This window comes from Equus quagga, chromosome 6 (genome assembly GCF_021613505.1).
Source record: "Equus quagga isolate Etosha38 chromosome 6, UCLA_HA_Equagga_1.0, whole genome shotgun sequence".
NCBI classification, from domain to species: Eukaryota; Metazoa; Chordata; class Mammalia; order Perissodactyla; family Equidae; genus Equus; species Equus quagga.
Window position 1 is genome coordinate 81,421,946 of NC_060272.1, and position 15,699 is coordinate 81,437,644.

General features: G+C 39.6%; 1 protein-coding gene across 1 annotated transcript in view; it reads right to left on the reverse strand.

Annotated features, from left to right (window-relative positions):
* The window catches only part of MPHOSPH8 (M-phase phosphoprotein 8), a 60,691-nt gene that overhangs the window by 22,740 nt on the left and 22,252 nt on the right, over positions 1–15,699 (reverse strand). The window contains exons 3-5 of the mRNA XM_046663821.1: positions 7,346–8,194; positions 5,903–6,002; positions 2,382–2,639 (exon numbers count right to left, since the gene is read on the reverse strand). Coding sequence (XP_046519777.1) covers positions 2,382–2,639; positions 5,903–6,002; positions 7,346–8,194 — 1,207 coding nt within the window. The remainder of the gene's footprint in view (positions 1–2,381; positions 2,640–5,902; positions 6,003–7,345; positions 8,195–15,699) is intronic.

Sequence of the window (15,699 nt, forward strand, 5' to 3'; positions counted from 1 at the left end):
GTCTGGGACCCCAGAAGGTATGGGTGGGCACTGTGGCAAAGACAACAAAAAGAGACAGTACCTCTAAGATTTTGGTCCCAGCTCTGGAAGAGGGCAGAAACCCCCACAGAGTAACAGCTTCTAGCAGTGTACACAGTGCTTCTCCAGGTAGAGCCTCTCAGGAACAAATGGCATATTATGGTAAGAACTTCCCTTCCTATCAAGGGTGGTTTGATAATACGTTCCACTAACCCACCTCTGCCATGGCTCAGACTCCAACTTTGACTACATGGCATGCCACTTGCAGCAGAGGAGCACCCTGTCCTCCAGCCCACTGTCTCTACAAATGTGGGGGCTACCAGCATCTCTACCCTGTCCAGATGCCCTCATCCCTATTCCTGTGGCGGCCCCTGCGGCCTGCAGAGAGGGAGTAGGGGCAGTTCTCACTGACGCCTGGTACATAATGGATCTAGTCGGGGCAGCCCATCCTCATGAACTGCAGTCGCTATTCAGTCCAACAATGACACCACCTGGATGGAAACAGGAATGAAGTGCAGCAGCCAGTGGGCTGAACTCAGAGTGGACTGGCTGGCGATCCCTCAGGAGCCCTGGCTGATAACCCTTTGCACTGACAGTTTCGCGGTTCTAAAGGGATTAACCCTGTGGTTTGGACAGTGGGAAGCTGAGGGGTGGTGATCATGAATAAGCCCTTGTGGGGTCAGGAGATGGGGAAGGACATTTGGATTCACCTGCAAGAGCCTGAGGCAGTCCTCACTATCTGCCATGTCCCAGCTCATAAGGTGCTGACACCCCTGGCAATCAGGAAGCTGATGCCCTAGCCTGGCTATGAGTTCTAGCAACTGACCCTTCAGTAGATACAGCAGATCGGGTGCACAGAAAGAGCGGCCACTGTAGTACCAGGTGGGATGGTGTATTGCCAAGGACACTGGAATGCCGTTGAGACACAGCGATTTGGTTAACACAGTCACAGCATATCCGCATGTTCTAAACAAGGCCCAAGGCATACCAAAGGAGTCTAGACCATCTAACAGACTTCCCAACCGGTGAGAAATTGGCACATTGACTATACGTGCCCCCTCCCTATGAGTGAGGGAGGGCTCTAAATATGCCTTTGTTTGTTCGGACATTGAGTCTGGCCTAACCCAAGCTTTCTCCTGTTACTGCACAAACCAGGCTGCCACCATCAGGGGGTTAGAGAAGCTGAGTAGCATGGAGAGATACCCTCGTTGAACTGACAGTGATGGGGGTCACATTTTAGAGGTCATGAGATCCAAGACTGGGCAAAAGAACATGACACTGAATGGACACTGAAAACGTGACTAAACCCAGTTAAGGCCTCTATATAAACTGTTAAGATTCTGGCAGGTGGGTGTGGAGATCTACCTGTGCTGCAGCCGCCCAAGACAAACCTCATAGGTAGTCCCCTTTATTAACCTGCCCGCCTACCTGTCTGGAGTGGTCTGCCTCTTTCTTTCGTCTCTCCTTGTCCTCTGTGCACAGGGGCCAGTATCAGATTTCATCCGGGGAACTCTAGAGGCTGCCACCCATCACCTCCAGGTCTGTTCTTTAGAGCGTGGTGTCCCAACAGCACTGCTGCTATTTGGCATTTGCCCTCTGGGCAACCCACTTCCTCCCCCTTGTCTACTGGTTCTAGAAACTGTCCCAACTTCCTGCAAGCTCAGCAATGCCTCAAAAAGAATATGTTACCTAATATCCAGGATCTAGCTGTTTTGCAGTAAGAGGGCCACCAGATTTATCTAGTCCACCATATATTCTAAAATATTTAAAAAATTCTCAACTGTTTCTCAAGATTCACAAACTATACAAAGTTCATCAGATTAACCTCTTTTGTTTATTCTGTTGTAGTTATCAATCTATAAACGTACTCTTTTCCTTACTCCTCCCCACAGCTGTTGTACTTTGTATTCTATACATGGGCCTCCCCTCCTAAGACGACTTGGAATTCAGTATCCTCAGGAGAGCATTTACAATATAATCTTATTTAGAAAATGCTATTTACCGCAAAGCTAAAAGGGCAGGATACAAATAAGTCTGTATTTGACAATTTTATGAAAAAAATCTACTAAGATATACAATCAGCTGCTTGGCAAGAGTAGGTTAAGGTGGAAAACCAGAAATCTTTGTAATTTCTAACAGTGCATGATAGGGACTCAGAAAATGTTTGATCACTTTAGAACTCACAGGATGACCTAGGTCTTTGATATTAAAAGTTATTTATTCAGGAGATTCAAATAAAATGTTCTACTCCATTATTTTCTGATCTTGAGATCAGAATTACAGTAGCAGAGAAGAGTGAGGAGAGGGAAATAATATGGCGCAGTACTCAAAAAGTTTTGCAAAATTACTGCAAACACACTTACCAGAATTCTCATCCACTTGGCACACACTGTCTAGAACCTCTTGATCACCTTCAGCAGCTATGTACGCCCAAGTGTCCATTTCATCTCTTGTACTCCTCCTTTCTTTAAGTAACTGCTTGTTTTCCTTGGTTTTGTGATCTTCTGTGATTTTACAATCCAGTGGTATTTCTTCTCTTTTCCGATTATTCTCAGGGAAATCATTTTTTTCTTCTGGAGTTAATTTAAATAAATCAAATGCATTTCTGATTTCTTTAAATGCTAGTGAAAAACATAAAATTGATTATAAATGAGTCACAAATTTTTGTTGTAACCAAAAGAAAATCTGGGTTAGAGCCAGCCCCAGTGGCCTAGCGGTTAAATTTGGGCACACTCTGCTTTGGTGGCCTGGGTTCGGTTCCTGGGCACAGAACCACACCACTTGCCTGTCAGTGACCATGCTGTGGTGGCAGCACACATTTTTTTTTTTTTAAAGGAAGATTAGTAAAAGATATTAGCTCAGAGTGAATCTTCCTTAGCAAAAAATCCCGAACATTAAAAAAAATACCAAAAAAATCTGGGTTAGTGTTAAAGAAACAGATATTCTCTTAATTTTTACTAATATCTGCCTTGGTTATAAAGCAAGATCAGATTATCACTGAATTCAAATATACTATAAAGCTACAGTAATCAAAACAGCATGATACTGGTACAGAAACAGACATACAGATCAATGGAACAGAACTGAAAGCCCAGAAATAAACTCACACATCTACAGACAGCTAATCTTCAACAAAGGAGCCAAGAACATACAATGGAGAAAGAAGTCTCTTCAATAAATGGTGTCGGGAAAATTGAATAGCCACATACAAAAGAATGAAAGCAGACCATTATCTTTCTCCATACACAAAAATCAACTCAAAATGGATTAAAGTCTTGAATGTAAGACCTGAAACCGTAAAACTCTTGGAAGAAAATACAGGCAGTACACTCTTTGATATCAGTCTCAGCAGCATCTTTTTGAATACCATGTCTAATCAGATAAGGGAAACAAAAGAAAAATAAACAAATGGGACTACATCAGACTAAAGAGCTTCCGCAAGGAAACGAAAACCAGGAACAAAACAAAAAGACAACCCACCAACTGGGAGAAAATATTTGCAAATCATACATCTGACAAGGGGTTAATTTCCAAAATATATAAAGAACTCATACAACTCAACAACAAAAAAACAAACAACCTCATTTCAAAAAATGGGCAGAGGATATGAATGGACATTTTTCTAAAGAAGGTATACAGATGGCCAACAGGCACATGAAAAGATGTTCAACATCACTAATCATCAGGGACATGCAAATCAAAACTACACTAAGATACCACGTCACACCCATCAGAATGGCTATAATTAACGAGATGAGAAACAGTAAGTGTTGGAGAGGACGTGGAGAAAAGGGAACCCTCCTACACTGCTGGTGGGAACACAAACTGGTGCAGCCACTATGGAAAACAGTATGGAGATTTCTCACAAAGTTAAAAATAGAAATACTATATATATGATCCAGCTTATCCCACTACTGGGTATTTCTCCAAAGAATGTGAAATCAACAATACAAAGAGATCTATGTACCCCTATGTTGATTGCAGCATTATTCACAGTAGCCACGACATGGAAGCAACTCAAGTGGCCATCAACTGATGGATGGATGAAAAAGGTGTGGTATATATACACAAGGGAATACTACTTGGCCATAAAAAAGGACAAAATTGCCCCATGTGCGACATCAATGGACTTTGAGGCTATTAGTTAAGCATGATAAGCCAGACAGAGAAAGACAAACACCGCATGATTTCACTCATATGTGGAAGATACACAAACACAGGGATAAGGAGAAGAGATTAGTGGTTCCCAGAGGGGAAGAGGGTGGAGGAGTACCTAGGGGAAAGGGGAAGTGGGTGAAAGGACTAAAGGGGCTCATGTACTGTGATGGATAAAAATTAGACTTGGTGGTGAGCAGCATGCAGTCTATACAGAAACTGATATCCAATAACGTACACCTGAAATCACACAATGTTATAAGCCAATATGACCTCAATAAAATTAAAAAAAAAAATTAGAAAGGAAAAAAAGCCATGAGGTTGTTTCAGCTGGTTTTTCTACTGGCTGCTCAGTATTTAGTAGGGGTCCAAAGTGAATGGCTGTTAATCTGCTGTTCTGAATACTCCCAGTTTTGACAAGGGCCTACCGAACAGCGAGCCTCAGAATAATCCTAGTCATGCCACCAACTGTCCTTCTGCTAAGACAACTGCCTATAACTCCAACCTAAAGCTAACCTTGTACAAAGATGACTTCTGGTGGTAAGTGGGGGAAATGAAGGGTGCCAGCACGCTGACCACACACTTCTACAACTGGTACCTGATGCCTCTGAAAATCCACTCAGCTTTTAGCTAAAGATAAAAATGGAAAGGAAACTGGCAAAGCACTAGACCTGCCATGATGACCCAACAAAAGGGTAGAACGGAACAAAATTAGGAAGAACTCTATTATAAACTCTGGGTACATAGCAGATAGGTCTTTTTAGCAGGGATATGGAAAATCGGACTGCCAGTGAGTATCATTATAAAGGAATGAACAGTAATTTAAGACTATCCATTCACAGTTAAAAATGTACCTGAAATTGACATATAAGATGCTAGAAGGAAGAAAAAGTTAATGAACCAGCTCCAATTTTAGCAATATTTTGAATCTTCATCACTCTTTGAAGAGTGACAGATTGTTGTGTTACTTGGAACAGAGTCTAAATTACAGTCACTTTATGTATGAGCCATCCAAACAACCATTGTTCCTTCCTCGCTTCCACTGGCCTGCTGCATACTGCTAAGTCCAGGCTAGCCTTAGAACCAAAATCTACTTTTAATACCACCCCAGTTATGTAACAGCTTTTGGGACAAAACCTAGGGGAAATTATCCATCTCCTAGAATCACTGCTTCCGTAAGAACGTGTTCGAAGTACTCTTGGTACCTTAACTAAAATACCCCTGGGGCTTACTGAAACACTGTTAACGGTGAATGTTTTATACAGTACTTGTTCCAGTATTGACATGTCGTACGGATTCTTGATTATGGTGTATATCTTGACACGATCCAAAATGTGTGTCAATATTGTATTTATACAAATGACACAGAGCTAATAAATATATTAAATAGTTTGTCTCATTTAGGGTCCACTTTAAAAGACTTTTTCCCCCCACCATAACTAATTTCCTATCTCTGTAATTCTAATGTACTCCATCACCACACTCCAAAGGAGAAAGAACAAGGTGAACAGAAGGGAACAAATTAATTATGAAAACAATATAAATTTTTATATAATAAACTAAAGTAACTGGTTAAACAAAAGTGGCATAAGGTTCTAAATTCCCCAGTGAATGAAATTTTCCAGCTCTATGACACTGCAGGGTAGGAAAGGCTGTCTTCAAAGTGAATGGCATCCCTTGTCTGAAAGATGGCAACGTTAAGTGGTAAAGCGCTGGCATGCACACTCACTCTTTAATCCCTTTGGCTCTTTTCGGCCTTTTTCTTCCTTGTCCAAATCATGCCTCTTCTGGTATTTTTCTTTGGGCTCATTTTTTTTTGTCTCTTTCTCCTGAAACAGACATACGTCAGAACCACAACAAGAACAGACAAAGAGCTGATACTGCCTATCCAAAAAGTGGAAAATGAGGGTCCCTGACCTCAGGGTGCCTTGTGCACTGTGGCACATGACCACTGATTGTTACACCTTTCTCACATCAACTGCCTCCTCAATCAAAACTACCCCTCAGCCATGAGAACCTACCAAATATCAAAACCAAAACCTGACACCAGTGTCCTCACTCTCTTTTAAGAACTTTTTTATATTAAAAATAAAGAAAATTCCAACAAACATTCACCTACAGCCATAACAAAAACATGACTATTTTTATTCCTCCAAACATTTTCCCTTCTTATCATTGTAATTTTGGATAATTTTGCTGTTTAAAATTCACTTTTCTCTATTTACAGTGCATAGATATTTTTACATGACTGTATTCATATGTGTGGTTTTCTTCATCATAACACTCTGCAAACTATTCTATTTTTGCTACACCGACCTCATAATTAACAATTCAATGGATATGTAATTGTCCCCAAGTTGATATATTGTTTTAACCATTTCCCTCATGACTAGTCAGACTGGTATTAGTTTTAGCGAAGATAACACTGCCATAAATATCTTTGTATACATAGTTTTTTGCCCTTTAAAATGATTTCCTTAAGATAAATCCACAAACTAGGAATAATGGATGGAAGAAAATTATCTTTTTTATAGCCCTTGATAAATATTGCATATATGAAAACTTTCGTAATGTGGAAAATATTTCCATTTGAAAAACCACATAAAAATATTTTTATAGTAATAGGATAAACTCTATTAAATACATTTTTGTAAGGATTAGAAGATTTTTAATGTTAATGCACTCTATGTACTAGTAAGTAAAAAGTGGTACATTCCTAAGACAACAGAGTGAAAATATCAAGTAGGATGTGAGAAGCTAATAAAATCAGCTGAGGAAGCTACAAGCTTTTACTACAAGGCTACACACCATCTGAGTACCTCTTTAAAAAAGACCTTGACTTTTGTCCACAAATTAGCCCTCAATTTTCTTCTTGTACTTAGTCTAAAAGACAGCAAGTCTGAAGACTGAGAGATCAGCTGAGGAGGTCCAAAAGCTGGCTGATCTCCAGCATGTGTAACTGCCTAGTACGACACACTATTAAGTATCTCCCTAACGACAGCAAGACACTTCCTGCAGCCTGTTGCTTCGTCATTATTTGTGAAACTTGTTGATCACTCAGAAGAGTGCTGGCTTGGTTTGAATGTCTCTTGGTTTGAATATCTTGAAGGTTTTACTGTCATCCTTCAGTCTAATCCTCCACCTGCCCCCTACCCCCAGCCCCCATACTCACTTCCCCAGCTGAGTCAGAGGACCTGAGGCTCCTTTCTTCCCCACCCAACCGTGAACTCTTCTGTGTTTGGGCAGAAGCAGGGGTCAGCTTATCTAACTCTGTAGTACTTTTGCCTTTGTCTTGATTCTTTTGTTTTCTATGTATATTTTTCTTCTCTAGGAAAAGGTTCTTGTTTTCTAGCTTTTTGCTCTCTTTAAGTTCCTCAGTCTTTCTCGGTTTCTTTTTTTTCCTCTTTGCTTTGCCATCAGTATCCTCATCAGCACTTACAGGGCCATCCAGCTCCTTATCAAAAACAGTATCTTGAATTACATCTTGCCCTGCTTTCTCTTTTGCACTTTTAATCTTTAGTTTCTCCTCTCTGTTGTCAGAATGTGAGTCCTCATTGTCATCTTCTTGAAAAGGGGAATCGTTAAGTACATTTGATTCAGATTCCAACTGAGATTCAACAAATTTCTCTTTTTTTGTTTTTCTGTTTTCTTTGGAATCTTCTCTTATTTTAGTCTTTAAATCTCTTATTTCACCCTTTTTAACTTTCTTTGACTCCTTAGTTTCTTTCATATCATCTTTTTTGGGCTTTTTGGATTCCTTTAATTCTTCTTTGGCTTCTAAAATTCTTTTCTTTGTCCTTAAATCAAAAACTAAACTTTCAGAGGAGCTCTCTAGGTCTGGTTTGGGTTTATCTTTCAGTTTCCCAGTCTTTGCTTTTTTCTTTTTCAGATCATCTGGGCTTTTCTCTTCCCTGTGCCTTAATTTTTTCTTTTTCTTCTTTGGAGAAGTATCTTCTTTTGTCTCACTTTGCTGATCGCTATCAGAGTTTGCCTCAAATATGTCATTATTTAAGGACAGTCTCTATAAAATATAAAAAAGATATAAATACTCATTAACGTAGTAATTTAAAAGGTTTTGAAAAGGAGTACTAATGAAATCTGGTAGAAATTTTTCTTTTCCTAGCAGTTTCTCAACTCCTTATAAAATTACTTACCTACATTGACATTGTATAACACGAGTTATATCTCTGATTTAGCACAAAGCTGGTAGCAATGCTATGTACTTAAGAAAGTACATAAGCACAGAGAGAGAAAATGTTAGCACTGCTGAAGGTCTCAAACTCAAGCAGAAGTGAACAATAACAGTCTTAGGTATGGGGGGTTGTACATAATTTAAACTTCAAAACTTCCAAAAACACCAAGGAAGTAATTTGTACAGGCTTTCTTCGTTGCCAAAAAAGTTGTTACCAATCCAAACCCAAAGGTATTTAAGACTTTGGATCCCAGAATGTCCTTAAGCCTGTCATTACCTTCCACAGTTATATATGGAACAAGCAGGACCGCACACAAATCTTACGTCCCCGACTGATTTGATTTGTGTTATACAATCTGAAATACCTTCCGTGGAAAAACTGTTCTCCTATTCTTAAAAAAAACAGAAAAGCCCGAAAAACCTTAAGAATAAAGTACTTGTATAGACACAAACACACTATGAAAAGTATTTTCAGTTCCCAATTCCCCAAATTCTATTCTCCTAAATGACGGGGCAGGGGAGGGTGGAAAGAAGGGAGGGAAAAGATAGGTGTGGTTTCAAGTTTTCCCTATAGTGCCCAAGAAATGAATGCCACCAAGGTTACTAAGATAGTGAGAACACAGAGGCATTGCATAACTTTTCAATCTCCCTGAATCGCTTTATAAAGACAAACCAACTAGGACAGCAAAACAAACCCCCCACAGACAACGTTAAACAAAATTAACATCTACTTAACAAAATTAAGTGGCAAAGTATCCCAATGAACCTCAAAATATAAATGGGGGGGACACACTACTCACAGCTATAACACCTGTATGGTATGAGTATCTATCCAAGAGGAAGCAAAGGCAGCAATGAAAATGGAAGGAACCACTAAAAGTCTGCAGGCCCATCTGAGAGGAGCAGCTGAAGGGGGACGAGAGGCACCTGCATGTGGCGACTACAGGTATGTGGGGGCCTGGCAGGGCCAGGCCCTGTGAACTCTCCAAGTACCCAGCAACGCTCCCTTCCAGGACATCTATGACAAAGCCCCACGATGAGTAACTGCTGAGATCAGATTCCAAATAAAGTAGGACAGGAAAAATAGAAATAAACAAAAAGAAAATTCTGACATAAGTGGTGGTGAGGGCAGGGTGAAACCACACCCAGGAATAAAGATCTCATCAAGCTTAAGGGATTTTTTTTTTTGAGGAAGATTAGACCTGAGCTAACATCTGCCGCCAATCCTTCTCTTTTTGCTGAGGAACAATGGCCCTGACCTAACATCCCTGTCCATCTTCCTCCACTTTATATGTGCGATGCCTGCCACGGTGTGACTTGACAAGCAGTGCATAGGTCTGCAGCCAGGATCTGAACTGGCAAACCCTGGGCCACCGAAGTGGAATGTGAGAACTTAACTGCTGTGCCACCAGGCCGGTTAAGGCCATATTTTTTAACCCTTCATAAAACTAATAAAAGGAAGGTGCTCAGGAATCATAAAGCTATTCCCCTCCTTTGCCTTCTAAAATTTCGGGAGAAGTAATTTCATATAAATATGAGCAGCAGAAAATGATTAGGACAGAATGTTTTACTAAGCTGTTAAGAAAAAACAGACTAAGCAAGAGTAGCTATCCTAAAAACAATAAAAGCCTGCCAGAAAGACATGCCTCTGAAACACGTGAAACTAAATAAACAAAACTTTGAGGCATCAGGCAAAAAGACTAAGCCACTTATAAGAGAAAGGAACTTAGATTCGTCATTAAAGGGCAATATTTTATGCCAGATGACAATGGAAAAACACGTTAAGATACTCAAGAAAATATGAGCCAAGAAATTTATATCCAGTCAAACTGGCTGTCAAGGACAAAGGCTGTCAACAAACTGTAATGAAACACAGGAATCCTGGGCACACCGTTCTCAGGAGCCCCTGCTACAGAGGTGGTTCTAAAGCCTCAGCGTGCATCAGAATGCTGGAGGGCTTGCCAAACCCAGGGGGCTGGAACCCACGCAACTGTGCACCCCAGAGGCTGCATTTCCAATGCCTTCCCAGATGAGGACGACTGGTGCTCCTGGCCTACAGTCCACACTTTGTGAACTACTGTGCTAAAGAATGAGCTTCAGATAACCAAAAATGACTGTACAGACCTCAAAATAAGGATAGGTGGAAAGCATTAGCTTCTAGAATTAAGGCTGAATGATGGTTATAAGAGAGTACAGGATGTAATGACTAAACGCTCTGACTCTTACCAAAACAATGAGGAAATACCAAAGCATAATGTTCTTGCTGATTGCCTTGTAGTTATAAACTGGGAGTAAAAGGACAGCACTTCAAATTAGATTTGGAGGGAAAGGGAAGGCAAGGAGAAAACAGGTGCTACTTAACAATCAAACAAATGAACTTGGTTATCAAACTAACATAATCACAGAGTAGAAAAAAAAGAATTAATCCCCCCAAATAACTTCTGAACACTGAACACCCTCAGTGAATATACTCTAAGGACAAAAAGAACTGCAAAGTTTAGAATTTTACGGTATAATGGGTGTAGCAAATCTGAAACTAATTTCCAATTACTGTAGGATCGAGTAAATGAGGACACAGAAAGTTGACACGAATCAGAGTTCTCATGGTAGAAAGAGGAAGACAGAACGAAGGCCATTGGGAATGAGAGGAGGGCCCCGTGAGGATGGACTGAAATTACAGACATCAAGATGAATCTATGATTTAAAACAGAGATATTTAGTTTTTCCTTCAGCTCTGTCTACTTAAAGGGCCTAGAAATGATGACGTCCCAGAAGCAGTAAGTACGTCTTGGTTTCTAAATCCTATTCCCCTCTAAAAAGAAATGGTTGATACCAGGGTTGGAGCAGCCAAGTCCCTGGTAATGCTGGAGTATCTTGTGTTAAAAAGCAAAAATGTGCTCAAAACACAAGGACAAATATCAAAAGGACACAGGCGCTGGCCTGGAGGGGCTCCCACTAGCCAAATTCAAAACCGTTTTAGTGTTAACATGAATATAACAGTAAAGATTAACATGCTGAATAAAAAGATTCCATGAGTGTGTACTGATACTAAAAAAATTTAAGGGAGGGAGGAGCTGCTCTTTATAGGATACAAACTGAAAAATACAGAGTAACAGAATTAGAAAAAACCCTATTTTGTAACCACCACAGTAATAACTAATTGAGGCAAGAATCCTCAAGGTATTTTAAAATGATGGGGTGAGAAGTTGTTGGGGAACGTGACTCTCACAGTCTTGAGGATTACTTATTATTAGAGTATTTATTCTTCATGTTACTTATTTTAAAAGAGAAAAACATACCTTTAAAAAGGGAGAAAAAATAATGGCCCTCACTTTATCATACAATTTAACCTCTCCAATCAATGAGACCACTGACACATCCTCCATCTCTTGATGTAACGTGCAGCGTCTATGGAACACATCTGCTAGAATGTTTTACATTGGATCTAATCACGAGGAAGCAAATGATCTAATTCCAATGAAAAAATACTGTTTATTTGTGTTTAACATTAATTAGCATCCATCTAATTCCAATGTTAACAACTTTCTATAAAACAACTGGTCTGGACTCTTAAAAAAAGCAGGGGGCAAAAGGCCATGGAACTGTCTAGAAGAAAGGAAACTAGAAACATGTGAATGGAACTAAACACATCACATGACAGAAAGTAGTACTGGACGTTGAAGGACAAACAGGGAAATCTCAATGAAGGCAGCTGTATATGAGATCGCCACACTGCTGATAGAACACTATTGGTGTGTCACAGTGATAAACTTAAATTCTCCAGAGTACGATAATGCAGGAGAGTATCTTTGTTGTTATAAAATACACGTTGAGGAATTCAGCTTGCTCTCCAGTGCTTCAGACAGCGTCTCCTGGCCCTGCAGCCACCCTTTGCTTTAAGCACTATCTGTAAGAGTACTTAACGATTTCTCCTTTCTCAATCTGCCCTTAAAGAGTTTGTAAGTGACTTCCCCCCTCTTGAAAATCATTTTGCTAAAAACTGGTATTGACCTCCTCATTCCCAAATCGAATAGCCTGTTTTTATTTAAACTTTCCATAAAAGTAAAGGGAAAAGGTGGTGGAAAAGGAGGAAGAATAAATTTAATCTTGCTACATGTATAACTAATTTTACTTCAAAAAAATTTTTAAAGAAGAATTACAAAACTCTAAACTAGTTTTTCAAAATACTTACAGTCATCAGATTATTACTTGGAACTAATAAGAAACACTATCCTGCACGCTCCACCAATTCCCCAATCTACATTTTCAGCCCAAATCTTGCTCTTCAACTCAAACCAATATTTCCAATTGGAGAGACTGGACATCCTTATTTGGACGACAAAAAAGTAACTAAAATCTAACATGTTCAAAACTGGACCTGTTGCCTAAATAACAGCATCATTTATCTAAGTTCCCAAAGTGGTAATCTTACTCATCTTTGACTTCACGTTTTCCCCTATGTCCGATCAGTCACTAAATCCTCGGAACGTGAACTCAATTCTCCAACCTACAGTACCTTAATTCAGTTCTTTGCCTCTCTCAGCCAGCAGTCTCCCCATTTCAGTATCATGACCAGTGTTTTCGGAATGATCTTCCTGCTAATAAAGGCAGGAGGGATGACAGAATTAGAAACTCACTATTTTCCAACCTCTAATGAAGAATGGTTCTAGGCCATGATCATCAGCGGCTCCTAAAACATACACATGAAATGTTAGGAGCTTTCTAATGATGGATCACACTGAAAATACCTAATCTCAACAATCGTTTTAAGCTCATTGTAAGGGAGTCAGGGAGACATTATGTGCTTTCTGGTGTGCTGCAAGAGGAGGTACAGAACACTACCTACGACTATCCTTGCCAAAAGAAAAAAATCAAACCTGAATGTAATCATGCTTCTTTATCTAGCTACCAGCTTACAGGAATATGGGGGATAGAGGAACATGTTAAAAGACACCATGCACCCGGCCAAACTCAAAATATGGAAAATTCTACAAAAAACGTCCTGGTTTCTTCATCAGATAAACAATATGGAGAAAGAAGGGAGAAGTTAGGAGAAGAAACTGTTACAGATTAAACGAGATTTTAGAGATTATCAATGATATACAATGGGTAGACTTTTTCAATGCCCAATTCAATCAAATCAACAAAAAGACATGTTTTGTTTTATATTTTTGAGACAACTGGGGAAAACTCAACACATTATTAGATATTAGAAGACATTAATAAGTGTAAACCTTTTTTTGGCATGATAACGTTATAAAGGTTATGTTTTAACAATTCCTTTTACCTACTGAAGTATTTCAGGGTGAAGTGATGTCATATCTGGAATATGCTTTAAAATACTCCAGCAAATGAAAAAGGAGAGGGGGAGCAGTAGACAGAAAAAAGAAGAATGGCAAAGTACTGATAATGACTGAAACTGGGTGACAAACACTGGAGTCTTGTGATACTGCCCTCTCCTTTCTTAAATGTTCAAATTTCCCTTAATAAAATTCTCCAAAAATCATCTTCCTAAAATAGAAATCTGATCATACGACTTCCCTCAAAACTTCTGCTGGTCTTTCGACCACCGGAGCGATCAAGTTTAACCTCGGCTGCTATGACTTTCTTCCCAGGCTCTGCCCAGCCTCACTCCTGCTACTTTCCTGGTCAGTGCTCTAGCCCTTCTCATTATTCTCAAAACCCGTGCTTCTGCACATCTTCGTATCTGCTTCCCCACCCAGGATCCCCTGAATTCCTCATCTTTCAGGGCTTAGGCCAAACGATGAATCCTCTGTAATATAACTTTTATGCTTATCTTAGAAAGTTAGTTGCTCCTTCCTCTGTTAGATTTCCCGCAGCACACACACAGCTGCCTGAGAATGTTCTTCACTCTACAGTTTAGTTTCCTGTTTGCCTAGCCCTCCTCTTGACTGTCCTGGGAGCTCCTGAAGGCCAGGATAGATCTTATTTTTCTTTGTATGCCTAGTGACTGTCACATATTACAACCAGATTTTTTTTAAATGAATGAACATGAAATAGTTAGCAAAGAAGTCAGAGTTATCCCTTTTATCAGGAAAAACAACTTAAAAGTATTCTAAAGTTCTGAAAATCCTCAAGTGTATAAATAAAAAAGATCCCCCAGGAGTTTCCACTCATCAAAACTCTAAAATCAGGCCTCTAAACCAACTAGAGCGTTGTCTCCTCACTGCCACGGTCCTTCTGCACCTTCCCTGTTGCTCTGCTTTGTCAAGTCAGCCAGCAGTACTCCTGGCCCAATCTGGTGTCTGTAGAGCTGTCACTACAATAGGGGGGCAGGGTCACCTGTAAGCTCCTGATCCTTCTTATTCTTCCTCAGTCATCTGGGAAGAGCTCTAATCATGGCTTTTCAGCAAAAAACTTTGAAAAAAGATTTTTAATTTGGTCATTAGACTACTCCCCAAGAGAGTTACAACCTGTAGATTTTAAATATGAAACAGGTTGATGCAAATAGATTATAAATCTAGTAGTTTGACTTCAGGCATCAAAATACGATGTTTGAAATGATTATTTAGCCATATTTTAAATGAATCAGTAGGTTAGTTGTGCCTGGGTGAGCCAGCCCTGGAGCCCCTGGCCAGGTTCAATGAAGTCAGGATATAAAATTAGTTACCATCTGATGAACAGCTCTTGTTTGCCATCAGAAAACATGTAGACAAATGTCTAAAGCGATAACTTCAAAAATAACTATAAAATAATCACAACAAAGAATTGAAATCACACATACCACAGGTCTGAGCACTTCTAGTACACTAGCAACCTGTCTTTTTACTCATTTTAATAGTCTCTCAGGTAAAATAAACATATTACTTATTACCCAAATCAGGACAACTTTGAAAATGAAATGGGGCTCTATTAATAATTATACCAAGTCAACAGGCATAAAGTGGGGCTGACCAAAACAAATCAAGATATAATCACCTACTCTATTTACGTAACATCGCCATCTATGGGAATGTCCAGCAATAATGTGTACGAGGCGTGATGACAAAGTGACTGAGGATACACCTGCAAAAGGTACAACACAGCCCCCAACGTCTTCTCCCTCTAGGCAATCACCTTTGGAAACCATGAGCTTTTCAACAGTGCAATCACTGCTCAGAACACTTTTGGAAGTGCACTCTTGCACTTTGAGAACCTTTACCATGCTTTTTGGAGCACTATTTTGAGTCAAACATGAGGTATCACTAGAAATTATTTTTCTTCCATGACATTAAAGACAATTCTGAAAGAAAAAATTTAAAACCATTTTGGGCCACAGCATTATTGGAGTAACTTTACTGCATAATAGGTACACTCTTAAAAATAATGTGTTG